Genomic DNA, 27,500 nt, shown 5'->3' with positions numbered 1-27,500 from the left:
TTGTGTGTGTGTGTGTGTGATCACCGGCTTCGTGATCTTTCTCACGTATCCACTCCCGCCTGCAAATCCATGTCCACACACACACACACACACACTCGTGTGCATATCCAGTGTTGTGTGCACATAAACAAACTTACAGTGTGTTGATAAAGACACTTATCACCAGTTATAAGTGTCAAGTAATGTATACATGTTTACGTCTTGGTTTACTTAAACAACTTTACTGACTGTTATCGATACACACTATGAAGGAAGGTCTCTCTCTCTCTCTCCTCCACACTGAAAGCTGAAATAAAACACGTAAGGTCACACACACACACACACACAAATCAAATTAAAACCCTTTCTCTCCAAGTGAGCGGACAAAGCACATTCAGACATATAAATACACACACACGGGGAGTTTACAAACACGCACATGCCCCCAACGCACACAATGCTGAGGGTGGATTAGATGAGGAGGGGGGTGTGTGTGTGTGTGTGTGTGTGTGTGTAAATAAACATATGACGCTAACTTCACCCAGTCATATTCTAGGATTCAGGATTTCACGCCAGATGTTGTAGGTCACACACTAAAAGGCCATCTTCTAGGACTCCCAAGACCATCTCAACTCTCTCACGGGTCAGCACCTTGTGAGGGAGGGGGTTAACCATCTAGTAGCACCAACATCAACAACATCTCAGAACTGAAGGCTTAAGAGAGTAGGAGGTTTTGACGCCTCTTAGAAGGGTGAAGATAGGTAGCTTCCTTACGCCCGAACAGCTAGGGTGAAGATAGGTAGCTTCCTTCACTACCCTCTAGCTTCCTTCACTCAGGGTGAAGATAGGTAGCTTCCTCAGCTTCCTTCTACGCCCGAACAGCTAGGGTGAAGATAGGTAGCCTTCACTACGCCGAACAGCAGGGTGAAGATAGGTAGCTTCCTTCACTATGAACAGCTAGGGTGAAGATAGTAGCTTCCTTCACTACGCCCGAACAGCTAGGGTGAAGATAGGTAGCTTCCTTCACTACGCCCGAACAGCTAGGGTGAAGATAGGTAGCTTCCTTCACTACGCCCGAACAGCTAGGGTGAAGATAGGTAGCTTCCTTCACTACGCCCGAACAGCTAGGGTGAAGATAGGTAGCTTCACTAGAACAGCTAGGGTGAAGATAGTAGCTTCCTTCACTACGCCCGAACAGCTAGGGGTGAAGATAGTAGCTTCCTTCACTACGCCCGAACAGCTAGGGTGAAGATAGGTAGCTTCCTTCACTACGCCCGAACAGCTAGGGTGAAGATAGGTAGCTTCCTTCAAGGCTAGGTAGCTTCCTTCACTACGCCCGAACAGCAGTGAAGATAGGTAGCTTCTTCACTAGAACAGCTGGGTGAAGATAGGTAGCTTCCTTCACTACGCCCGAACAGCTAGGGTGAAGATAGGTAGCTTCCTTCACTACGCCCGAACAGCTAGGGTGAAGATAGGTAGCTTCCTCCACTACGCCCGAACAGCTAGGGTGAAGATAGGTAGCTTCCTCCACTACGCCCGAACAGCTTGGGTGAAGATAGGTAGCTTCCTTCACTACGCCAGAACAGCTAGGGTGAAGACAGGTAGCTTCCTTCACTACGCCCGAACAGCTAGGGTGAAGATAGGTAGCTTCCTCCACTACGCTTGAACAGCTAGGGTGAGATAGGTGGCTTCCTCCACTACTGCCAACAGCTAGGGTGAAGATCGTGCTTCGCTTCACTACGCTTGAACAACTAGGGTGGTCGGTAAACCCTTCACTACATAACCAGGCATAGCCTAGGGTGAAGATAGGTAGCTTCCTCCACTACGCCCGAACAGCTAGGGTGAAGATAGGTAGCTTCCTTCACTACGCCCGAACAGCTAGGGTGAAGATAGGTAGCTTCCTTCACTACGCCCGGACAGCTATCTTTCTACAGTTCATCTTTAAGTTGTTATGTTTTCCTAGATGTTTTTGTAGATGTTTTTCGTAGTAAGAGAGAGTGTGTGTGTGATGCTTTCAGCGAATTTTATTTTTAAGTTCATAGTGAGTTAGTCTCTGTTCATATGATCATGTTCATCATCAACATCATCATCATCATCATCATCATCATCATCATCAATCATCATCATCATCATCATCTACATGCTCGTTGGACTTGTCTTTCCTGATTCTATATTTTAATTTCCGACTAATATGTACAGTTATCAGGGCAGAAAATAGTGTGTTAAGGATGCACACACACACACACACACACACACACACACACACACACACACAGGTGACGACATCTCAGGGAGGGTGAGGAGAGGGGAGCGCCTTCCTCTGCCACTTGCGACATTCTCATCTTATATCTTACTCGAAATTTTGGAATATTTACGTTTACGGTTGAGAAACTTCCTCTCTTCTCTCTTTCACCAACTGCCTGATTCACTAAAAACCTTACGTTCATTTTTCTCCGTAAATGACAGTGGCTGAAAGTGTCTTATCACGGTAAAATAACGTTGCAATTTCAACATACAGTTTAGTCTCGAGTTTTTCTTGCGCTCAATTAGATACGTTGTCATGATTCAACTAAAGAGGGAAATTAAACGTACGACTCTCTGAGAATCATGAACGCAACACCTTACAACACGCAACACCTTACAACACGCAACAACTTGCAACACGCAACACCTTACAACACGCAACAACCTACAACACGCAACAACCTACAACACGCAACAACCTACAACACGCAACAACTTACAACACGCAACACCTTACAACACGCAACAACTTACAACGCGCAACAACTTACAACACGCAACACCTTACAACACGCAACAACTTACAGACGTTCAGTTCATTGCACTCAAGACACAAAATTTATTCATTACTTAGATTTTAAACCTTTAGTATCGCGATTAATGGAGATAGTCTATTAGTGGAGATAGTCTATTAGAAAGATGAAATGCTTGTTGCGTACTTAATATATTATGCCCCGCTAAGCTAACTTAACCTAACCTAACCTAATCTAACCTAATCTAACCAAACCTAAATTTTCAATATGTTTTTAATTGCAACTCTCTGGTGGGTTATTTGTTTCCATGGAGAGAGAGAGGCCTCCCCACATTATGTCAACACTGCCGTACCTCAGAGCTATCAACAACTCACAGACAAAACGTTCAACTAAACATTACCATTCACCTCGGGGTAACATATGGCAGTCAATGGCGTCTGTTTTTTTTCTCACATGTGGACAGAGAACTTGTCTCAGGGCGGTGTACTCAGCCCTACACTCTTTAATGTTCTCAGGAGCTGCAGCCTCAACGTCATCTTCGCTGAGCGCCCTAGACGGTCACATCATAAGCTACTCTCATGATATTCTCCTCCAAATTACTACAGTGCAACCTATACTCTCCACGTTCGCCCGGACCTGTCAAACACTCGGGCTAGTCATCTCACACTTCCGGCGTCAGACACCGCTCGCTCTGCAAGGACAAGACATACTGTAGATCAAGTACGCACCTACAGGTACCTTGGTCTACCCGTGCGAGCCACTACCAGAGCCACCACCTCCGCTGTCGCCGCCCACGTCATCTCCCAGTGCCGCCAACGAACGAGGCCCCTCCAGTCCCTCACTCACGGCCTCAAAGGAGCCTCTGTCAGGGTCCTACGTCTCATGTACATTGCCATCGTCAGAATTGTCATAGATTATGCCTCCCCTGTCCTTGTAGTTGCCTCCCAGCGCGAGAAACAAAGCATAGAGAAAATCCAAAACAGGGCGATGAGACTCATCCTCGGCTGCCCTATGACCACCAGAATAGAAGTCATGCAGCGTAAACTGATCCTGCTCCCCGTCTGCGATCGAATTACTGCTCTCAATGCCATCCTTGGTGTTAAACTTCTTCGCAGTGAGCAACCGACTCCCCTGTCGCGCTCACTGAACTCACATCTTAACACCCTCCTGCGCCGGCCTGCCCCCACTACCTCTCCCTCCCCCTCTCAACACTGGCCCGTCCACACTGCTGCTGACATCCTACATTATCACCTCTACACCCCCTCGACCTCTCTCCCTCCCGAGTACACTCATCCGCCTCTACCGCCGTGGACCTCCCCGTGTGTTGATGTTGTCGTCCACACCTTCCCTGGTCGTAAATCCACCCAACTGCGGTATATGCTTAAACTTAACTGCCTTGAGCAGATTGATGATGTCGCCTCCTCTCTTACGACCTCCCTCCCTCCTATCCTCGTCTACTGTGATGGGTCTGTTACCACGCTGGGCGGCGCTGGAGCAGCTGTGTGGATTCCTGAGCGCCAGGCCCGCAGGAAAATCAGGGTCCACGACTGGGTCTCCTCCACTGACACTGAAAGCATAGCCATCCTCTAGGGCATTCATGAGGGGGCGACCTATGCTCGCACTGAACGCCGGAACCTCCTTATAATCAATCAGTGACAGCATTTCTGCGCTAGCGAGGCTCACCCTCCCCCTCCTTCCCTGCCGCCCAACACACCCTAGCCGCCGTTGCCGGGCCAGAACAAACTGATGACATCCGTGTCAAGTTTATTTGGATCCCGTCACTGTTGATCGGCTTGCCAAAGAAGCGACACAAGAAGAAGATATTGAAGCCACCCTCGCCCTCTCCCTGAATCATCTCAAATCTCGCATACACGCCACACAACGAGAAGCATTCGACGAACATTGAACACACCTGAAACAACGGGGTAGCGCCACACTACGCCACTATGACGCTGTAACCGGTGACGACAACCGCCACTACAAAGAGTATCAATCTCTGACTCGATATCAACAGATTATGTACATGAGACTGCGCCTAGGGTACAGGCACCTATGGGAGTACATTGGCAACCCTGAGCCTGGCCGCACTGTTTGTAAATTTTGTGGTCAACCCGACTCTCACACCCTCCCTCACTACATCCTCACGTGCCCTATGACCTCCTCCTCCAGGTCCCCAGCCGTTACCAACACCTCGTCCCTCCCTGACCAAATATCCCTCCTCCTAGAGACAGGCCTGGCACTAGGGACCTGCCACACTTTGACATAAACAGATGAATTGTACCGGGAATTTTCCCCCCACACACTCATCACTCTGTCACTTTATGTAAGTTGCTGACAAAACCCATGACCCTTCAGGTTTTTACGCCCTTAATGCATGAGTCATAAAGGCAAGCATGAACTACGCATGCTTCCCAGATGGGCGCTGTAAACACTTCTGGCTTCACCGTGCACAGGATATAAGGGGGTGCCCAATAAACTAGCCCCGGTACAGGGAAATTTAAAATTGTAATAATAATAATAATAATAATAATAATAATAATAATAATAATAATAATAATAATAATAATAATAATAATAATAAACGGTTTATTTAAAAAGTTTGCAGCCCGAAGGCTGAAAATATACATTGGACATAAATGATTTATTACATACATTGGTGGTTTAACAAAAACCTTCATTAGAGAAAGGTGAAGGAACATACAGATTGTGTGTGTGGGGGGGGGGGGCAGTACAGTACTCACACTCAGTCAGCCAGAAAGACAGGAACAGTTTTGTTTAATCTCGAAGTTCATCCGACCGACAAACAGGATCGTTTTCATTATCTTATCTAGTGTACAGTAAGCTGGTCCTCAGACCCCTGCACGTGTCGTCTTGTGGGTGTAGTGATGATGATGATGATGATGATGATGATGATGATGATGATGATAACAATAATAATAATAATAATAATAATAATAATAATAATAATAATAATAATAATAATGATAATAATAATGATAATAATAACAACAATAATATTAAATCTATTTAATCTGTCAAGGAATTAGGAATATTTGAAGGAGATTAGTTAGAGAGAGAGAGAGAGTGTGTGTGATGGGTACAATTCCCTAAATTTCTTTGTTATTCATCGCCTTCTTCCCTTCATCATCTCTTACATAACAACAGTGTCGTTATAGCCTTGAGAGAGCTTTCAATGCAATTGGTTTTGGTGGGTTAGTTCCGCCATCTCTCTCTCTCTCTCTCTCTCTCTTTTATATAAATGAAATCTTTTAGGTCTGTGGTGATGTATTCTGGGAACTCCTACTACTACTACTACTACTACTATTACTACTACTACTACTACTACTACTACTACTACTACTACTACTACTCCTACTACTACTACTACTACTACTACTACTACTACTACTACTACTACTACTACTTCATGGCCTCCAGCCTCTCCCAATAGCCACACCTTCGCCGTCATTTTATTATCTTAACATTAAATATCCTAATACAGTAAGTAACTACCCTAGCTGTGTTGAGTTAGTTGAGCCACAGATCTATGCGGTGTTCAGTGACTGTTGCCTCATAGTCAACATCTGCGACCGTTGTTGGCTTTGGGGCCGATGATCTCGTTTTTACACACACACACACACACACACACACACACACACACACACACACACACACACACACACACACAGTAACGAACATTATATAGCTCAATAAACTTTGTAGTTACAATTTATAGCTGATTTAAATTAGGTTAGGTTAGATTTGGTTAAGTTAAGATAGTTTTAGTTAGGTTAGGTTAGGTTGGGGTTAGGTTGGGGTTAGGTTAGGTTGGGGTTAGGTTAGGTTAGGGTCAACATAATCGTGTAAGGTCTTCAGGTATATCAGACGCTTATAACAATGTCCAAGTGTCAGCGGCTCGGGTGTCAGCGGCTCGGGTGTCAGCGGCTCGGGTGTCAGCGGCTCGGGGTGTCAGTGGCTCGGGTGTCAGCCGCTCTGGTTTTCCTCCATTATTTTTTTAGACTATTTACTAAACCAGATTCCTAAAACTTAAACACATTAGGAGAATAATCCACCAGTTAACTCAGAACCTTAAACCTTCACAGAATTTAAAAGTTTTTGAAAACCTTCCCTAAAAATCCCAACAATTTAAAAATATTACCTAAACTAATACTTTGACACCTTTAAAAATCCATTAAAAAAATTTATCAAGAACCTGGGTAAATATTTATGTATAGGCCTATAGTCAGAATCCATTATGAAGGTTCTTATAGGCCTAGTTAATAAAATCTTGTAAAATGTATCGTCACTGATAAACATCCAGATTATTTATGGAGTGAATGAAGGATTTTATGATAACTAAGAAACAGAGAAACACTGATAATGATAATAATGATAATAATAATAATAATAATAATAATAATAATAATAATAAATATTTTCTTCATCATCATCATCATTACATTTCTCGACTCCATCCCCGCCATATTCCTCAGTCAACACACTCCAGTCAACACACTCAGCTTCGACCATCACTACAAACACACACTCTACACACCTACACGAGGGAGTAACGAACACACACGCACAGAGATAGACTGTTAGGGGTTAAGAACACACCAGTCAAAGGAAATTAAGAAAAATATCATTCTGGTTTCTAAATCATAGTGGGCGGGGCGGGGCGGGGCGGGGCGGGGTGGGGCAGGGGCAGGGGGGGGGGTGTCAGTCAGTCATAGTAGGAAAGAAAATACGGGCGATCCCCTGGGGCTCTTTAGGGTGCCTCTCTCTCTCTGGGGCTTTACTCCTCATGGGCTTGACACAGTTTCCTCCCCATTTTAACTTAGTCTCCCCACATGTGTTATAGCTTCCCATATGGGTTAGGTTAGTGTGTGTGTGTGTGTGTGTGTGTGTGTGTGTGTGTGTGTGTGTGTGTGTGTGTGTAAAGTTTTCTCTGCTAACCATATTTTCGTGAGGAAATCGTAACATTTTCCATAGATCTAATCTAACCTAACCTAACCTAACCTAACCTAACCCTTTGAGGACAATTATTTAATCCATCCTCCTAAACAATAAACGCACAGCGGTAACTCAAAACAACATTCCTCACAATCACATTAGTTTCTTTATGAAGAACACGCAAGCAGTTCACCAGTATAATATTCCCAACAACACGGGTCTAAATTTCACACATATTCGTACAGTTAATAGAAGTTTATCACTCATGAACGAAGATATAAGAACACAGTGAAATGGTTCCCTTAAACTAGAATAGAAAAAAATAAATAAATCACTCAAGGGTCTTTCAAGGCTCGCGAACCGCTACTATGGCTGGGTAAATTAATGCAGTTACCGCTGTTGATTGTCTTAGGTCATAGTTTTCTTTAACTGTTGACAAACCTCTACGTGTTATCATAAATTGAAAGATTACAATAATAACACTTGGATAAATTTCTGGCGCAATATACATTAATATTTTATCCATCTGGTTCTTGGGTTATTTTTGTGGACAGACAGACAGACAGACAGACAGACAGACAGACAGACAGACAGGCAGACAGACAGGCAGACAGACAGATAGACAGACAGAGAGAAAAAAACCCTCTTTCAAATACAAAAACAAATTACAGATAATCCCTTTATTTAACCCCAAAACCCCTTGAAATTAAGTACAAAACCTTTATCCAACCCCTAACTCCTTAGAGTACAAAACCTCTGATCCATCTCGAAATCTTATAACGTACCTAAAATATCCTTACTCTGAACCCCTTAAGGTATGTACAGATCCCTTATCTATCCCTGAATCCCTAAAATTCCTTAAAGCATCCCTAAAACCCGTATCTAACCTCAAAACCTTTATCTAATCCCTTAAGGTAAGCAGAAATCCCTTTATCTAACCATAAAACCCCTTAAAGTAACCTAAAACCCTTATCTAACCCTAAATCCCTAATCTAAACCTAAATCCCTTATCTAACCCTAAATCCCTTATCTAATCCTTTAAGGTAAGTACAAAACCACTTTACCCAACCCTAAGGACCACCTACAGTCCTACAACTCACAACCTTACAATCATCACAATAATAGGTCTCTTATAACTCAAATCCACGAAGGAGAGAAGTGAAGGAACTGAAGGATAATGAAGACTTAATGAGAAGGTGAAGGAAAGATAATAGTAAATAAAGGATTGAGACAAAATGGAGGGGGTGTTTAGACGATTAGAGAAGACAACGAAAGAGAATGAGGGAATAGAAGAAAAGAGAGAGAGAGAGAGAGAGAGAGAGTAGGGGATAAATAAAAAAACAGAAATGGAAAGAGGATAGACGCCTTGTGGTACGCCTCAATATACTGTACAGGATAGAACTAGGGCGTGTCACTCTACTGTTTCGTCAAAGGTTTAGATGTCGTCACAGGAATACAGGGAATCCAAGACAGTGTTACGTTCCACTCTGTCAACCACTACACATTAATTGACCTGAATTTAGTTGTGTTTATGGTGAAAAAAAATACATTGATTTATTTAATGTTAGCTACGGTGTTAAGTTATTTGGCTTTGTTAATTTAGGGTAGAAGTTGGGTTAGGTTAGGTTAGCGTACACACCCACACACTCATGAACACATACATACATAACATAACATACATACATACATACATACAGACAGACAGGGAGAGACAGGAACAGTGATCGAACGCGTCAATTCCTCTCGTGTACACCTAAGTAGCACTGCCAGGTAGCACTGTGTGACGGCCCAGGAGCGTGACGGAACACTGTGTCGTCAAGATAGGTTTTAACACCTCGAGTGGTAGGGGGTTTTCTCTCACCTGAGTAAAATAGACTTTAGGGGTTAATGTCCTAGAAGGGCTTGGCACGTGAAGTTGGTACACCAGCTGAAACCTAACCTAACCTAACCTAACCTAACCTAACCTAACCTAACCTAACCTAACCAAACCAAACCTAACCTAACCAAACCAAACCTAACCTAACCTAACCAAACCAAACCTCACCTAACCTAACCTACACTTGTGAGAAAGGCTAAGGATCACACTGATGGACTAGAGACGAAGAATAATGTTAATCGAACTCTATAAAGTCACTTTATCGAAGTCCAAGAATTATAAAGTTCAAGGACAACGGATCACCAAGTGCTAGCCAATCAAACGAGAGGCACCTATTTTTAACCAATCAGAAGACTCAACTCGTCTCACCATCGCCAGCCATTGAGCGCCATAGTCTACCTCCTTCCCAAACCAACCAAAGAACAGTCATTGTTGCTCTTGCGGCCAACGAATCAAGAGTGGCGCCGACCGGGTCGTCGACAGAGGTAAGTGTGTCTTTGTCACATAGAAATTCAACTGTTTTTAACGACGAAGAACTTTTCATCATTAGAAGGAATTTGTTACTCAAGCCGACGGGGTTGCTTGAGTACAGGCAGGCATTTGTCATCTGTATCTACGTGTCTAACCTACGCTATATACATTCGCGGTATATATGAAGAGGAGAAAGATATATAACGTATATATCAGATTTATCTATATATATATATTCATTCCCAAAAACCAATGACAGGAGGTAAACAAGTAAACAAGTATAGGATAAACAAGAGGATTAGTTGTGTACGATATTAATGGTATATTTAATGGAACCATTGTCGTCTATTGGGAAGAGTCAGGCCCATAACACATAATAGAGCCATTGACTAAAACGAGTAATGGTGCTGTTTGTTTCCGTTTGTTAGAGATGCCAAGGTGTTTTGTTTTGGGGGAGGATTTGGTCAAAAGGTCAAATTGTTGAAAAGGGGAACCATAAGACGTCAATTTGGCACCTCGCTCAAGTGCCATCTATAGTTCACGGCGAGTCTGGCACTTGAATTTACAGAAACATATTTACCGTGATTAAGAAGTTCAATTTACAGAAGATGGTTTATTTACACTGATATGACTCGGGTTGGATGTGGTTTGTAAGGCTCGATAAGTATGATACCAATATAATGTAGATATACGTGACACTACAGTATATAAGGGGGTTAGGTTGGCCGATCAAGTGGTAGTCGTGTTGTGTAGAGGACAACGATGTGAGTCCCCCTTATGCCTCGGTAAGAGTTAACAGCAGAAAAAAGTGCAACAGCAGACAAGTCAGTGAGTCGCCAAAACACTCATATACGGTTTAGTTTTGGTTTAAAGGCCAAAAGGAATTATGTTCGTAAATACTGAAAAAAAAAGGTGAAACGCTGATGTATTTAATGCCTTTAGCTCTTAGTAAACATTGGCTGCTGAAGTTATGGGTGATGTTAGTTTAGTGGATGGGATGGGATCTAGAAAGACTGAAACCCGTGTGACCTACAACTATGCAGCGTCACCATGAAGCAAACACTGAGAGCTAAATGTAATTATCTCAAGAAAAATAAACAATACATATGTACACTTCCAACTGGGGTCAATTTACCACACGCACTTACTAACTACAGAACTAACTTTACCTTCCCATTGATTCGTCGATTTATTCTGAAACTGTACAAAACCTACTGAAAAAAACAAAACATTCTAGAGTTATCATTATATGTCATGTTTATTGTGATTCTTATAGACATTTGTTTCGTCAGAAGGAAAAAGTTACACTGGGAAATTTATGACGACCAAAAAATGCAAATGTATCTTTTTTTTTCCTTGTTTATGCTCCGGGTCCTTGAGGGTGTTATAATCATAGCTAGTGATGACTCTTGCAAAATATCTACCAACATAATGATATCACACGAGAGAACATTTGTCTCCTCTATGAAGTTCCCAAATGTTCCTATGAGTTTTGTTGTGTTCTTTGATATTTGATTCTTTCTCGGGTGTTGTGTGCCTGTAGGAGTCATTGTAAACACACACACACACACACACACACACACACACAGACGTAATCATATCTGCATGTCGAATTCAATTTCCAACGAGTCAAATATGGAAAAAATAATCTCCCATTGTTATTTTTACTAGAGGCACCTGACACAGCCCAAACCTAACCTAACCAATATGGCCGTAATTTCTCCTCACTTGATCCTTTTGGGTAAAATTTCTTGTTTCTTTATCTATTAAATTCCTTCTTACGATACATTCTTGTTCTTGTTATTGTTGTTGTTCTTCTTGTTCATGTTCTTCTATTACGATGCTTCAGTGTTGTTATTGCTCCACCTGTCGTGTTATCAAGCACCGTTCACTAAATTTATTTCTTACAACAATAACCTTCCACAAAAGTCTATCTCTGGGTGATTAACTTGTCCTTTGCGTCTGAGTGTGTTGACAGGGATACACTTACACCATTCACTACCACACTCCTGATACCTCGAGTCCCTTATAATGGTCTTATTGTAAAGTACCCACACCTGATAATTCTACAAGTACATTACAACTGTTATTATTCTCATATAATTGTTTACGATATTCACAAGTATTAAAATGTAAGACAAGAGGTTGCATTAATTAACGATATTTTCATCATTACAAACAACGAATAAATTATCCAAACTTCACACCCATAAGTCAATATATATTAATAACACTATATAAAAACAAGAGCTACAAAACCTTAGAATAATTGGTAAAAAACAGCCCGAGAACGTTTAGGGTAGAGGACTGTGGTCGCCAACCCTCAGATATGAAGACGGTATTCTGATTGACATGGAAACAATGATAAAATTCCTCGTATATTTACCTATAATAGAATAGTAAAGGCAACGAGCCTAAAATATACTAATCAAGACAACGACCCTAAAATATATCAATTAAGACAACGAGCCTAAAATATATCAATTAAGACAACGAGCCTAAAATATATCAATTTAGACAACGAGCCTAAAATATATCAATTAAGACAACGAGCCTAAAATATATCAATTAAGACAACGAGCCTAAAATATTCAAAGACAACGACCCTAAAATATATCAATTAAGACAACGAGCCTAAAATATATCAATTAAGACAACGAGCCTAAAATATATCAATTTAGACAACGAGCCTAAAATATATCAATTAAGACAACGAGCCTAAAATATATCAATTAAGACAACGAGCCTAAAATATTCAAAGACAACGAGCCTAAAATATATAAATAAAAACAAAGCGACTAAAATATATCAATCAAGATTCAAATTTTATCTTAGCTTAAAAAAAATATATTTCTAGATACATTTTTTTCACTGTTGTACATTAATTGATAATAAACCACATTTATTATTTAAATATTGTATATAAAAGTAAGTTTTCTTATATTTCGAAATCATAGAAAATGGATTAAAAGCCGAACTGAACTAATAACATGAACACAATTTAAATAATATCGTGATGAAGGGTAGACATGACTGAAGAACGTATTTATTAACAAAACAAGGGTAAAAAATTACATAAGACAAGAGGTTTATCGTAATAACCGCCCAGTAGTGTGTAGGAGCCAGCCAGCCAGCCGCGTACCATGTTGTTGAAATACACGAACACTCCACCGTAGACTTGATGTAGAGACTCGCTTATGTAACAATTTTTATTTGGTAAATCATAAAGATAAATATTTACGGATGCATTATTAGCAGTTTCATCAATTATTATTATTATTATTATTATTATTATTATTATTATTATTATTATTATTATTATTATTATTATTATTATTTATTCGTTTTCTATATCTGTCGAACATCATTTTTAGTGTAGCATTATGTAGAACTCTCTCTCTCTCTCTCTCTGTATTTTTGGTTTAAACTTCTAACAGGCCATAGGCAATTATAAAGATCCATATAATACCCCTGTACACAAAATTAATAGTTTCATTAAAATAAACTAATCTAACCTAACCTATTTATAATATGGTTGTTATTTAAAACATATCAACGTCTTAAATAAAATAAAAAGCACAAAAAAAAAAATTTCCCCAGCGTATATAATTTTCATTTAATTGTAGGAATAAAAAAAAAATGTAACCACCAACTCTACGATTGTACTTGAGACATAGAAAACGACCTCTTCCCTACTCTTAGGTAAACATTAGGTACAGTACAGACATCCAGGGACCCCCAAGTAATAAATGAATCAATCGTTTCTTTGTTTATACTGGGAATAATGATGATGATGATGATGATGATGATGATGATGATGATGATGATGATGGTGATGATGATGATGGTGATGATGATGATGGTGATGGTGATGATGATGATGATGGTGATGATGATGATGGTGATGATGATGATAAAGATGATACAGTAACTAAATCCCATGCAGTCATCATTATATACTGACTGACTGACTAACTGAAGGTGTGTGTGTGTGTGTGTCTGAAGGGGTAGCTGACGAAGACAATGCCCCTACCTGAAGACACTTAAAACGTTCTCAATTACTCTTCACAAGTCACAAGTGTCAACATACTCAGCTGAACAATGATGCTCTGTTAACCTGAACGTACGAGAAAAAAAGGCAAATAAAGAAAAAACCCAGAAATGTGGCGGGTTTACATAATAATAATGTACCAGCGTTTTGTTTGGTTCACTGACAGAATAATTTGCATATCTAACGGAGTGAAGAAGTGGAATAATGGGTGGCAGAGGTTAACAAAGACTGATAGACAGACAGACAGACAGACAGGCACATATTTACAACCGCACACACAGACAGATAGACGTTTATAACCGCACACACAGAAACAGACAGAGAGATACACCTCTATAAAATATCTCTGGTAGTTATTTATAGCTCCTGGACAACTTATTACCATCTCAACCACCACTACTACCCCACCTCACCAACCACCACTACCACCAACCACCACTACTACCCCACCTCACCAACCACCACTACCACCAACCACCACCACTACCACCAACCACCACCTACCACCAACCACCACCACTACCACCACCACCACTACTACCCCACCTCACCAACCACCACCACTACCACTACCACCACCTACCCCACCTACTACACCAACCACCACTACTACCCCACCTCACCAACCACCACTACCACCAACCACCACCACTACCACCAACCACCACCACTCGGCCAGTTTTTACACTGATTATAAATTTGGTGTATTTCTCGTCCTCCCTTTCAAATCATTTATCATTTTGTTCTTGTTTTTTTTATGTTCGTTGGTGTTGGTACAGGAAACAGTATATGGTATGACCAGTGTTACAGCAGAGCGAGGAATGAGCGGGCCAACGGGGAACTCCCGGCTGGCTGGCGTGAATGTCGGGGGAGGGGGAGGTGTGTGTGTGTGTTGGTTTTAAGTCACCTCTAAATTAACACACATCACGTTTTCTATAGATTTAGATAATAAAAAATATGTTTAATGTATGTTAGTTTGTTTAATATTTGTGTTTGGTTAATATTACGTCTGCTAACCCATATACTGTAAGTGTTTTGATGAGCTGAACACAGTACGTTATCTCATACCGGGAGTTGCCGATTAGGTAATATGAGTTCGATGTTTTATTTAGGAGTTGGGCAGAGTTAATCTTATGTAATAATTGTTAATATCATTGATTAATTGAAGGGAGATGATATGCGACGATGATAATATGGAGGAAATGGCTTGGGACTGTATTTTTGCCGTCATTTTCAGGAGCTGAGAATAAATAAAAACAGACCTTGGGAGCCACCCATGTTGCCACCACTCAATATTTTCGCTACGTAAATAAAGACATTTTGAGCTCTAATAAAACTTAATTTACCTTAAAATAACTTTGTTTGGGTTTTAAATAAGAAGTAAATTCTATATTTGATAATCAGTTTTAACATTTTCATGGCATTACACTTCTAAACGTACAGATAGTTGAAAATATGGCGCACTTTAGCATTTTGTAGGGGATTATCCCCTCAGCGCAGCAGGTCGAGCGATAGTTTCGTTATTTTGTCAGTAACAGTTCGCAAACCTTACGAACAGGCGTTTATATATGCCATAGCCATGGGAAAGGGCACCCAAATATCACAGATCATTGGTACGCGAGGTCATAGGTAGGAAGTTTATCGGAGAATTTGACTGTAGTGATGGGCGCCCAGACGCGTCCTTATCCCTGCTCACGCCTGCTCGCTCTATAACAAAACAAAAACAAAAGAAATCAAATAAATTATCTACTGCAACTCGATATTTCACGATATTAGTCTTGATTGGAGTGATATTACGTAAATACCGTTAAGATAACCACTCGCGGAAGATAACGTGAATCCGCTGTAGTCCGCTACGCTGTGTCCACTACCGCAAAGAAAATGTGAGAGAAAGTCAAGTGAAATTTGGGAGGAAAGATGTAATCTGTCTACGACGAGAATGACAGACGGGAGGGTGAAGTTAGTCTCTTACGCTGTGATAAACAGATAAATATGTCACGTTTTTGGCAGTAGGAATCTATCTGTGATGTACCGTACGATACATACTATTCGTGTACATTTTACGTGATGTTGGTCTTGCATAATTACTTACTCGTCATTGCAAGTCAATTATGAGAACGTCTGCACCAAACTATACTGTAAGAGTGAGTGTATTGGCCGACACAGAGCCTTAACACACTGTGGCTGCCAGTGTACTGCCGCCCCAGCCAGCCAAGCCTGCTGGTTACCATGGCGACCGGACACTCTCAGTTTGAGCTAGACTGGGACGTGTATGACGAGCGACACGCAGCGGGTAACAGCCAGAGGAAGAGTGACGTGTTGCCCTCGCCCTCGCTCCAACATGACCATTCTCCACTCTTTTTCTACTCCAGGTCGACCAGCCCGACCCCCAGCGTGCCCAACAACTCCCCTACCAGTGAGCCTTATGTGCCCGTCACCTCCCTCATCTCCCTGGGTGACAGCACGTGCGTGGTGACGGACAGTTGTGTCGGCGTGACGCCCTCAGCTGTTAGCGTCACGTGGGCAACCACACCTTTCCCAGCCACCCACATCGGCCCAAAGTGTCAGGCCCTGAGTGAGGGTAGAAGTGGTGCTGTAAGTGGCGGGCAGGGGGCCGGTGGCGTGAAGGGTGGGCAGGGGGCCGGTGGCGTGAAGGGCGGGCAGGGGGCCGGTGGCGTGAAGGGCGGGCAGGGGGCCGGTGGCGTGAAGGGTGGGCAGGGGGCCGGTGGAGGCATAAGTATTACAAGAAAGGTGACCCATACATCTCCTACACGCCCCACCACCACCACCCTGCCACCACTCACTGCCACCCCAAGGACTTCTTTACCGGCTGCCACGGCTGCTGGGATTAGCCAAACTTCGTCGTCATCAGGAGCCGCTGCCACCGATGTCAAGAGCCGCGTCGCGCCCACAGCCGATGAAAGGAAAAGTGAGCCGTCAAGACTGCCGCAAGGAGCTGCCACCAGAGACCTTGTGAGCCGAGGTCGCCACGCCCCCGCCACTCAGCCCTACGGCGTAGGGGTTTGTTCGCCAGCCTGTGCTCAAAACTTTGCCACACTTACTCGAGAACTTGGCGAAGCGAAAGATCAACTGTTTGCCCTGTCTGTACAAGTAGGTGTTGTAAACTACAGTTGTTATTTTCTTCCATATTCCCCTGTGAGCCAACTGCTGCTACCCACTGATTGGTTTCATTACTTATCCGGTACAGCATTATTCCTTGTCACTACAGGTCTAGTTACAGTATGTTGCTGGTGTACTGGTTAATGTTGCTGGTGTACTGGTTAATGTTACTGGTGTACTGGTTAACGAGATTTGTTGGGTAGTGAGGAGTGAGAGAGAGGCCTGGCCTACACCGCCTGGGTCACCTGCCTCGCCTCGCCCACACCTGCTCAGTCATGTGTGTAGTCCAGACCAAGGTCTATATATAGACCTTGGTCTGGACGATGCGTAGCACGGCCTTGTTAACCTGTGTGTGTGTGTGTGTGTGTGTGTGTGTGTGTGTGTGTGTGTGTGTGTGTGTGTGTGTGTGTGTGTGTGTGTGTGTGTGTGTTTCCTCCGGATGCCTCTATCTCACCACACAGTGTCGTGCTGCAGAAACCGAGGCTACATTACGACTCGTGGTTCACATTCATATATATTTTTTCAGCTATAATGAGAACAGTTTTACTTTCCCCCGACATTAAGATATATCTCTTCAGTGTGGGGGAGAGTTGTTCCTATACGGAGTCCGACTTACCACACACAAACCTCTTAATTTTCTTCACTTCAGAGTCTCAATGGGCTAATTCGTTGTACTCAGTGGGTTAGCATCGTACTCAATGGACTAATTAACTGTACTCAGTGGGTTAACATCGTACTCAAGTGATTAGCATCGCGCATAAGGGATAAATTTCTCTTGTTGGTTACTGAAAAAATCGTAAGTTCTTCTGAGATTTTAAGATCCTGGCGTCAAATGGTTCTATACAATGAAGAGTGCATGAAGAACGAAGAAGAAAGATGAAAGAAAAAGAAAATACACAAGTTAAAAGAAGGTAAATGAAGAAAGAATTTATTTATATTAGATGTAATAAATATTTTGCACACCTTAACCAAGTTCCAGGTGTACTATATTTGTTTAATAATAATCAATGTTAAGAATAATAAACACGAATGATTAAATAATACCTGTGTTACCTTCTGTTTTGTCAAGAACTAATCCAGCAATTACAATACTGTTTTTGTAAGGAAATAGTCGTATTCTTCCTTTGATATGTAAATTAATTTCTGGTAATGGCTCAAAATGGAGCACACACTCACACGCACACACACACACACACACACACACACACACACACACACACACACACACACACACACACACACACACACGTCAACAAGTGAAGACAAATGTTGCTGTTAAGAGAAACATTCACACGATCACCACGGAAATCTATCAGGCAGAGTGAATACATTTTTTGTAAGAGAGAGACAGCCTGTATTCACTGTAAAGCTGTCAGCAGTATGGGTGGAAGGCAGGATGGTGCATTCCATTGAACAAGAAAATAACGATCCACTGGACAAGGGGACGACACAGCCAGTCAGCCAGCGGCACTGTACTGGGAAGGTTTTGGACTTATGAGAAGATATTGTCCTTGTGTAATGCATAAGTGTTATAAGTATGTGATTAGTTATAGTGAGGTACTTAACTAAGTCGACTGATGGGATCTACAAACTCATTAACCATTACACTCACCTGGACTTTTACCTGGCTATTGAGCTAAGTAGTCATAATGATTAAAGGCTTCACTGAATGAGTTAAAGGGACCATCTTGTATCAGGAGAACGAGGTCAAATGTGCCGTGAGCTAATGGTAGTAGTAGAATGATAAAGACATAAATCAACTCATTGAGACTCAGGTGCAGGGACTGATTAGTTAGGTGTTCCCTCACAGGTTGTCCATGGCTAAGAGACACAGCGGCCGACCAACAGAGAAACACGATAAGTTTTATCCTTGGCTTCTGACTCTTAGTTCATGAAGTACCTGAGGACTATCTGTAGGAGTAGGGGGGGGGGTGACGGTGATGGCTGGGAACCTGTAGGTGAAGGTTTTTAGACATGCCATGATGATCTGAGAGGGAGGGAGGGAGGGGGGATCAGGGCTGTCTATACACACCCAGTACTGTTGACATCCAAGGTAGTCTCGTTATGGACAACAATCTAATTGAGACCGAGGCAAGGGAAGGTTATAGTTTATAGTAACGTTAGCCATCTCCAGAAGCTGTGTAGTTAGGTTCAAGTGTTCGGCTGCCCGTATATAAGGTGTGGGTGGACTTGGTATCTGAGAGGCTTGAGAGGGAGACCGAGAGAAGCTTGTGTCTCTTTCATAGGTTTATCTTAGGTGTGTGTGTGTGTGTGTGTGTGTGTGTGTGTGTGTGTGTGTGTGTGTGTGTGTGTATGTGTGTGTGTGTGTGGAGACTCAATCGTGGACCCTTAATTTCTCGCGCGTTCAACACAAAGGGAAGACTCTGTGGCTGCCCCAAATCTTCCCGTCGTGTCTCCTCCCCATCACAGTAAACAAGGAATGACAAGAAAAAAAAAGTACAGGAGGAAGTAGATAAACAAATAAGACCTCGTATGTATAAGGAGAACAATAACAGATCTAGAGAGATATTATTGAAAAGACGAAATTAAGGTCGAGCTGTTGGCTGCAGAAGGCGCTGAAGTTCCGTGATAGAATTAGTACACTGTCTCCTTTACCACGTCAGATTAAAACAAAATTATACCTTAACCAACTATGGAACACACTACTCGTATATATAACACTAATTTACCTTTAGTTTAAGTCGTCCTTGTGTAGATGTGAACCGAATCGAGTTACGTTAAAAATACGCTTCGTGATGTTCAATTTTTTATTTTATTTTTTTTTACAAATGACTGTCTGTGTTTACTTATTCCACTCAAGTTCCAAGGCCAGACAGTTGATTGTCGTAACATTGTGACTGTCAATCTCTCTGTAATAATGAGGAGGAGTTGGCGTTCCAGATAATTTCATAGGCCTAAATGAGGGATATGGCTGGTGATAAAACTCAGTTAGACCTACGGAGGAAAAGTCACAGTAAAAAGTCACTGTATAATTAGACACAGTTGATGCTTAGGTTAGGTTAGGTTAGGTTAGGTTAGGTCTATAGTTAGAAAACATTCAAAATTGAACCTAACCTAACCTAACCCACCTTCTCACACCTTCCCTCCACCTCTGCTCAAATATAAACAGGTTTACAAATTTTCCTACATTGGTGGTTCGGTAGTATATGAAAACTCTATGATAACTTGACCTCTTGAGTACAATCTCATTTTATTTATCGTACTCAATACGTCTGTACTTGGTTGACATCGCCCCCAAAAAAAAAATGACACCGCAATGACGATCCGATATGACATTCAAAATGACACGGCCAAAAAATAAAAATAAAAACAAATAAATAAATAAATAAATTGCCGCCCCCCAAATTGTATTACCTTAAGCAAACGATATGGGAATAAAATAAGATATCTCAAAAGAAACACAGTATTGCAATAAGGAAGTAGATATTGCAATAAGAAAGATATACGGCTCGATACTGCTATATTATTCCCTAAACTGACATGAAAATATAGAAATTGCTATATAAATCACGAAACTGCAATATAAATCACCAAGTTGCCATATAAATCACGAAAACTACAATAAAAATCACCCAAAGATAATATAGTGGAAGACTAGGAAAGGGAGGGGGAGGCAGTGTGGAGCCCTGAAGGAGTCCTATTGACCACCACCTTTAGCAGAGACGCCCTTGAACCAGGCAGGAAGGAGAGTAGTGGCCACACATACAGAACACTCCCTCCCCCACACATAGTCAGCTCTCTCTCTCTCTCTCTCTCTGACCCAATGACACGCACAAGAACTCCTCAGTGTGTAGGTGAACGTGATATTTAAATGCTAGTAAAATATTAAGAGTAAGGGCATGAACAGCACCTCCCAGAATACACCAAGCTGAAGGGACCTTTGTAAACACTGGAGGGGAACTTTGTAAACACTGGAGGGACATTAATAAACATTGACTCAGGTAGGAACTTTGTAAACACTGACTCAGGGGGACCATTGTAAACACTGGAGGGACCTTTGTACACAGAGATCACTGCCATAACAACATTGACCTTCTGAAATGACCCGCTGTTATTATGAACAGGTGAGTGGAGGTGACTGGCGTGGATGTGACGTGAACTCGCCTCACTCATTCACTCACTCGCTCACTCACTCACTCAAAAAAAACTGCTCCTTCCTTTCCTCTTGGTACAGGAAATGTGTTCGTCTGTGTATGTGTGTGCTGGGGATAAGAGGGGGCTGTGTTGGGATGTGTTTGGACGTGTTGGGATGTGTTGGGGCGTGTTGGGATGTGTTGGGACGTGTTGGGATGTGTTTGGACGTGTTGGGATGTGTTGGGATGTGTTGGGATGTGTTGATGTCTGTACGAGGGGAAATAAATTGTGATTTGTACATTAAACATAAAGATCAATAATGGCAGGTAGGGGTGTGGTTGGTACATGGTGTGGCAGATACATGGTGTGGCAGGCTAGTACATGGTGTGATAGGTATGGGGTGTGGCAGGTAGGGGGTGGTGGCAGGTAGGGGATGTGGTTGGTAGGGAGTGGTGGTTGGTAGATGGTGTGGCAGTTAGGGGTGTGGCAGGTAAAGGGGTGACAGATAAAGGTGTGGTAGGTAGGAGATGGTGGTTGGTAGATGGTTTGGCAGGTAATGGTTGTGGCAGATAATGAGCGTGGCAGATAATGGGTGTGGCAGATAATGAGTGTGGCAGATATTGGGTGTGGCAGGCAGGGGTCCAGGTTTTACCGACTATGAAACAGTTTTATGTGTAGTGGGTACATCTATAGCCGGGGTTTATATGACAGCTGTATCGCCAGGACGTGACGCACTCCTGACCCGCCGCTGTGCTCTGCTGGGGGCGCTGAGGAGCCTTGGCGGTGCTATGGGCGGGGAGAGGGAGGCACTTTGCTAGGGAGGAGGAAGGAGGTGAAGGAGAGGAGAAGGAGGAGGAGGAGGTAGAAGAAAGGGTATATAAAAAATGAGAAGATGAGGAGGAGGAGAAGGAGTAGGTAAAGAAAGAGAAGAGAAAGGAGGAGGAGAAGAAGTGGGGGGAGGTAGGTAGAGAAAGAAGAAAGAAAGGGGGAGGTAGAGGAGAACACAGGTTAAAGGCATCATAACACTAAGAGGAACAACAACAACAACAACAAAGGAAAATCACCATCATTCTCAAAAGTATAAAAAATATAATAATAAAAATCAAACGCTAATAGGCCCTATGTGTGTGTGTGTGTGTGTGTGTGTGTGTGTGTGTGTGTGATAATTATTAGCATTTAGCACGTCTTGGGGTGGTGGTGGTAGAGGGAGGGAAGTGGTGGTGGTAGAGGGAGGGAAGTGGTGGTGGTAGAAGGAGGGAAGTGGTGGTGGAAGGGAGTAATAATTAAAGGCTGAGGAGGAACGGGAGGCAATGGGGAGTTTTAGGAGGGAGGGAAGGAGGGAGGGAGGGAGGGAGGGTACAGCAGTGGAGTGCCTGAAGCAGGTTAGGTGGTGAAGGGCAGTTCCTGGGTTCTGTCCTCCCGGTACCCAGCACCAGGGGAGACCAACGGGCCAGGTGCTGCACGTCTTGGCACCACCGTCCCCAGTGGCCGTGTGGCAGGAGGCATCGCAGCCACGGTAAACCCGGCCACTAACTTCCTGCTTAACCTGTACTTATCGTAGTTTTTGCACTATTGATATATCAGATTCGGCCAGTTTACGCCTTTGAGGTTGTACAGTGGAGTCAAACGCCATCTAGGTTATGTTACACTAGATAAGTTTGGTTATATTATCCTCTGCGCCAGTGATCGGCTCGTTAGCCACCTGGGCCATCAGTCACGTCTCTGTTACGCACTGTTGGCAAGTACTGCACATGTACTGCAACTCTACCATCTCGTTCTGCCTCACTGACCCGCCGCGTCGCTTGGTCACCTGGGGGGAACCACCTCAATTTATCCAGGTTAATAATTATTTCCATAACTTATTCGACAACAGCAGCAGCAGGTAATACGTGAAGTGGTTTGTAATAACTAGGGATTAGGTTCACCTCAGAGCCCTTCAACACCACCAAGGAACCGTCAGTCAGCTCACCCGACACAGGACAACACAGTACAAACCATCATCACAACGTTGTAACCTACTGAATATATGACATAAATCACTATATCTGGTATTGGTGGTATATAACTGTACATGAGGAAGGTAACAGTAGATCTGGTCTCTGGTGGTGTGAAAAATAAATGGTATCTCAGGTACTTAAGTAGGGTGTGAGGTGTTGTGTCAGAGGTGGTGGTGATAGTCGTGCGGTGATAATGGTGTTGGCAGTAGAGGTCACGGAGTCTCTTGTGTTGACCTCACCAGTGCTTCACCTCAGGTCTGATCACTACCATACCATTGCGTCAGTGAAGCAACAGAGGTGAGGCAGATTATGGAAGATGAACACTGTAATCATAAACATCTACCAGTGTGTGTGTGTGTGTGTGTGTGTGTGTGTGTGTGTGTGTGTGTGTGGTTTAATTTTTACTCTTATCTTAAAACACGAGGAGGACAGATTATATAAACCACTATTACCAGAATGGTGTCAAAACTCATCTGAAACTTAGATATTTTCTCTATTGTAATTTAAGGAAGAGGAAGATTAGGTTAGGAGTCGCTAAGAATCAAGACCCCGGATATATAATAGTCGTGTTTTTTTTCCCGTAAAACTCAAGACATTCCGCAAGTGTTGAGCACGTGGGGTAGGTCACGTAAAAACTAGTTCTCTCTCACACACACACGAGGAATTGCTCCTAGTGGCGGCAGAAACTGGTGCAGGGAAACGTGGTGAAGAGTCATGATGGGGATATGAGCTCTGGGGCTAATATTCAGAAGGGTTATATTCTCCTTCGTTATTTTGGTCGCCCGTTTTTAGTTTACCTGTTGGGGTAAATGTCGGGGGACTCGCAGATTACCCAGGCGCTGACACTAACACGTGGAGGAGAATCTATCCTTAAGTCCAGCGGAAAATATTTTGATCAAGAGGCGGCCGGTGTTCCCCTGTCTATAGGAAAACACTGCCACTCAGAATATTCTTCTTATCGTAAACCGAAGGACTAGTTGGTGGGTAAAAACAGAGGTGTTTACAGATCACAGGATCGTGCACTAACACAAAAACTCTGCCGAACTTCTTTTGGATTGTATATATATAATGTGTAGCTCTGTAATTATCGTCCGATTCTTGTGTTTGAACGACTTTGAACTTTGAGAGAGTGGCGTCCCCCCCCCCCACCCAGCCAGGTGTGTTTATATAGGTACGCACTAATGCTCACACTAACCTTGATCCTGGTCGCAAGTCATCAAGTTCAGGGAAGCGAAGCCACTTCATCGTCAGGTCTTAGCGTAAGGATTTACCAGACTGAATCCCTGGAGGCAACGAGTTAATTCCTCTCTCGGTAATTACTATTAATACTGTTTCTGGTGTTGATTATGGGCCTTTTGGTCAATATTTGTGTCATAAATTATCCCCAAAGGATTTACTTGTTAATGGAAAAATGGAACGAAATCGTGAAGCAGTGAGCCGAGTATATGAAGGGACTGTATCGGTGAACAAGTGGTCTCCGGGGATGTGTATCAGTACTCCCTTACACAGCGGGTTATGGCCACCAGTGAGTCTGAGGTTCTGAGACGAGGCGTGATGGACGTGGTCAGAACTATAAGCTAAGGCCATGGCTAAAACTATAAGCTAAAAACATGGCCAGAACTGTAAGCTAAAAACATGGCCAGAACTATAAGCTAAGGCCATGGCTAAAACTATAAGCTAAAAACATGGCCAGAACTATAAGCTAAGAACATGGCTAGAACTATAAGCTAAAAACATGGCCAGAACTATAAGCTAAGAACATGGCTAGAACTATAAGCTAAAAACATGGCCACTACTAATAAGCTAAAAGGAAGACTTGTAAACACCACCATCCCTCCGCTATTAACTAATGACTAACCGGAATTTTTTCTCTCTCGAGTTTTGTAGATGGACACAGCGAGGCCCCCTCCCCTTCCCCTACAGCCCTATTACTACAGTATACCTTATGAAGACCTACAGTATACTCGGAAGGTTTTAAATGCTACATAAAGACAGGAATGATCCCTTAAACAGCTGTGGTGAACTTTGCAACGTGAGGTATTTGCGAATCCCACATCGATATTGCAAGAAACTGATTATCAAATTAGTGATTAGAATTTGCTATTTTGTATGTATGTATGTATGTATGTATGTATGTATGTATGTATGTATGTGTGTATGCATGTATGTATGTATGTATGTATGTATGTATGTGTGTATGTATGTATGTATGTATGTATGTATGTATGTATGTATGTATGTATGTATGTATGTATGTATGTGTGTATGTATGTATGTATGTATGTATGTATGTATGTGTGTATGCATGTATGTATGTATGTATGTATGTATGTATGTGTGTATGTATGTATGTATGTATGTATGTATGTATGTGTGTATGTATGTATGTATGTATGTATGTATGTATGTGTGTATGTATGTATTCTAAAGTATATGTAATTGCTGACATACTGAGAGAGAGAGAGAGAGAGAGAGAGAGAGAGATAGAGAGAGAGAGAGAGTCGTGTGGTGGGAGTGAGAACTGAGGCGTGTTATCATAGGGTGTGTGGGCGTGGGTGAGACAGTAGGCGTGGGAGACGAGGGGGCGTGAGAGAGAGGAAAGGTCAGGGTATGGAGTAGATTCATTAAACTCTCCAAAAATGGTGTTGGTTTCATTCTGTTTTCTAAATAATAATGGTCTTAATTATAATAGGGTATAACGTTGGTTTTAATTGGGTTTTTATTAGTAGCGTTGGTTCTAAAACACATTATTATTATTATTATTATTATTATTATTATTATTATTCACAACAATTACGTCATATAAACACTTTTCGACAAATAAATAAATTCAAGACAAATTTTATCTATGTATCCTATTTATTTTTATTTATTTATTTATTATTTTATTATTATTATTATTTCTTTATTTATTTATTATAATTATTAATTAATTTTTTTTATAGATTTGAGCAAAATTTCCTGATGCAGGTATTTTAGGAAGGAGAAGTGTGAGTGTGGCAAGACTGCATCACGTCAGCCAATAGGAAATCTCGTTTTCTGTTTGTTTTTTCTTCTAATTTATAATGGGGACTCCCCTGAACATACGAAAACCAGTGTGGCTCAACTGATAGGTAGGGTCTCTCTCTCTCTCTCTCTCTCTCTCTCTCTCTCTCTCTCTCTCTCTAATCATAACAGAGAGAAAAAAATGACTTGGGTAGGAAACTCTGGTCACAAAGTCAAGCCACTATTAAGAACATAAGAACATAAGAATGGAGGAACCTGCGGCGGCCCTACTGGCCCATACTGGGCAGTCCTATTTACACCCAACCCCTATCGCTGATATATCCACCCAACCTATGTTTGAAGCTACCCAACGTATTCGAGTTAATGATGATATTTGGTAACTTGTTCCATTCATCCACTACTCTGTTTCCAAACCAGTGTTTACCTATTTCACGCCTAAATCTAAATTTGTCTAATTTAAAACCATTGTTACGAGTTCGCTCCTGGTTGGATAGTTTGAGTACCTTTGTAATGTCCCCTTTGTTTAGCCCTGACTTCCACTTATACACCTCTATCAGGTCGCCCCTCGCTCTACGTCTCTCAAGGGAGTGCAAATTAAGATGCTTTAACCTGTCTCTGTACTCAAGGTTCCTAATGCCCGGGATTAGTCTTGTCATTCTCCTCTGAATTCTTTCCAAGGATTCTATATCCATTCTGTAATACGGTGACCAGAACTGAACTGCGTAATCCATTTAGGGTCATTGTTGTCTGATCTGAGTTTTTTGTATGGTATGTTCTGCCTTTGTGCATTAAGTAACTCATTATTTAAATTGTCGTGGAACTCGGCAATCTCAGATCTCGTTATCAGGTCGGAGTCATCTGTCAGGTTCACGGCCAAGCGCGACACCCCCTCTCTCAGCTGCCTCTTTAAACTGTCAAAGTTTGCCCTTCTGAAATCTGGTACTTCAGTGGAATTTTCCTTACGTCTGCCCTGAAAATCTAACTGGAATCTAATTTCTTTGTGATCGCTGTTTGCAAGTTCGCTCCCTACCTCGACATTGCTAATGAGGTTTTCTCTGTTTGACAGAACTAAATCGAGTATATTATTACCCCGGGTGGGTTCGGTTATATGTTGACTTAGGAAACAGTCCTGGATCGTCTCGAGAAAATCCTCTGATTCTGAGTTACCCGTAAGG

The 27,500-nt window shown here is 42.2% G+C and overlaps 2 protein-coding genes across 2 annotated transcripts in view; one reads left to right on the top strand and one right to left on the bottom strand.

The window, feature by feature from the left end:
* Positions 1–27,500, bottom strand: part of LOC121858367 (tyrosyl-DNA phosphodiesterase 2-like) — a 70,793-nt gene that overhangs the window by 36,538 nt on the left and 6,755 nt on the right. The window lies entirely within an intron of this gene.
* Positions 16,337–27,500, top strand: part of LOC121858423 — a 59,100-nt gene continuing 47,936 nt past the window's right edge. The window contains exon 1 of the mRNA XM_042354872.1: positions 16,337–17,218. Coding sequence (XP_042210806.1) covers positions 16,337–17,218 — 882 coding nt within the window. The remainder of the gene's footprint in view (positions 17,219–27,500) is intronic.

Source organism: Homarus americanus, unplaced genomic scaffold, assembly GCF_018991925.1.
Source record: "Homarus americanus isolate GMGI-L3 unplaced genomic scaffold, GMGI_Hamer_2.0 scaffold57980, whole genome shotgun sequence".
Lineage (NCBI taxonomy): Eukaryota > Metazoa > Arthropoda > Malacostraca > Decapoda > Nephropidae > Homarus > Homarus americanus.
The sequence above is the reverse complement of the archived record's forward strand: the minus strand, read 5'-3'. Positions and strand labels throughout refer to the sequence as shown.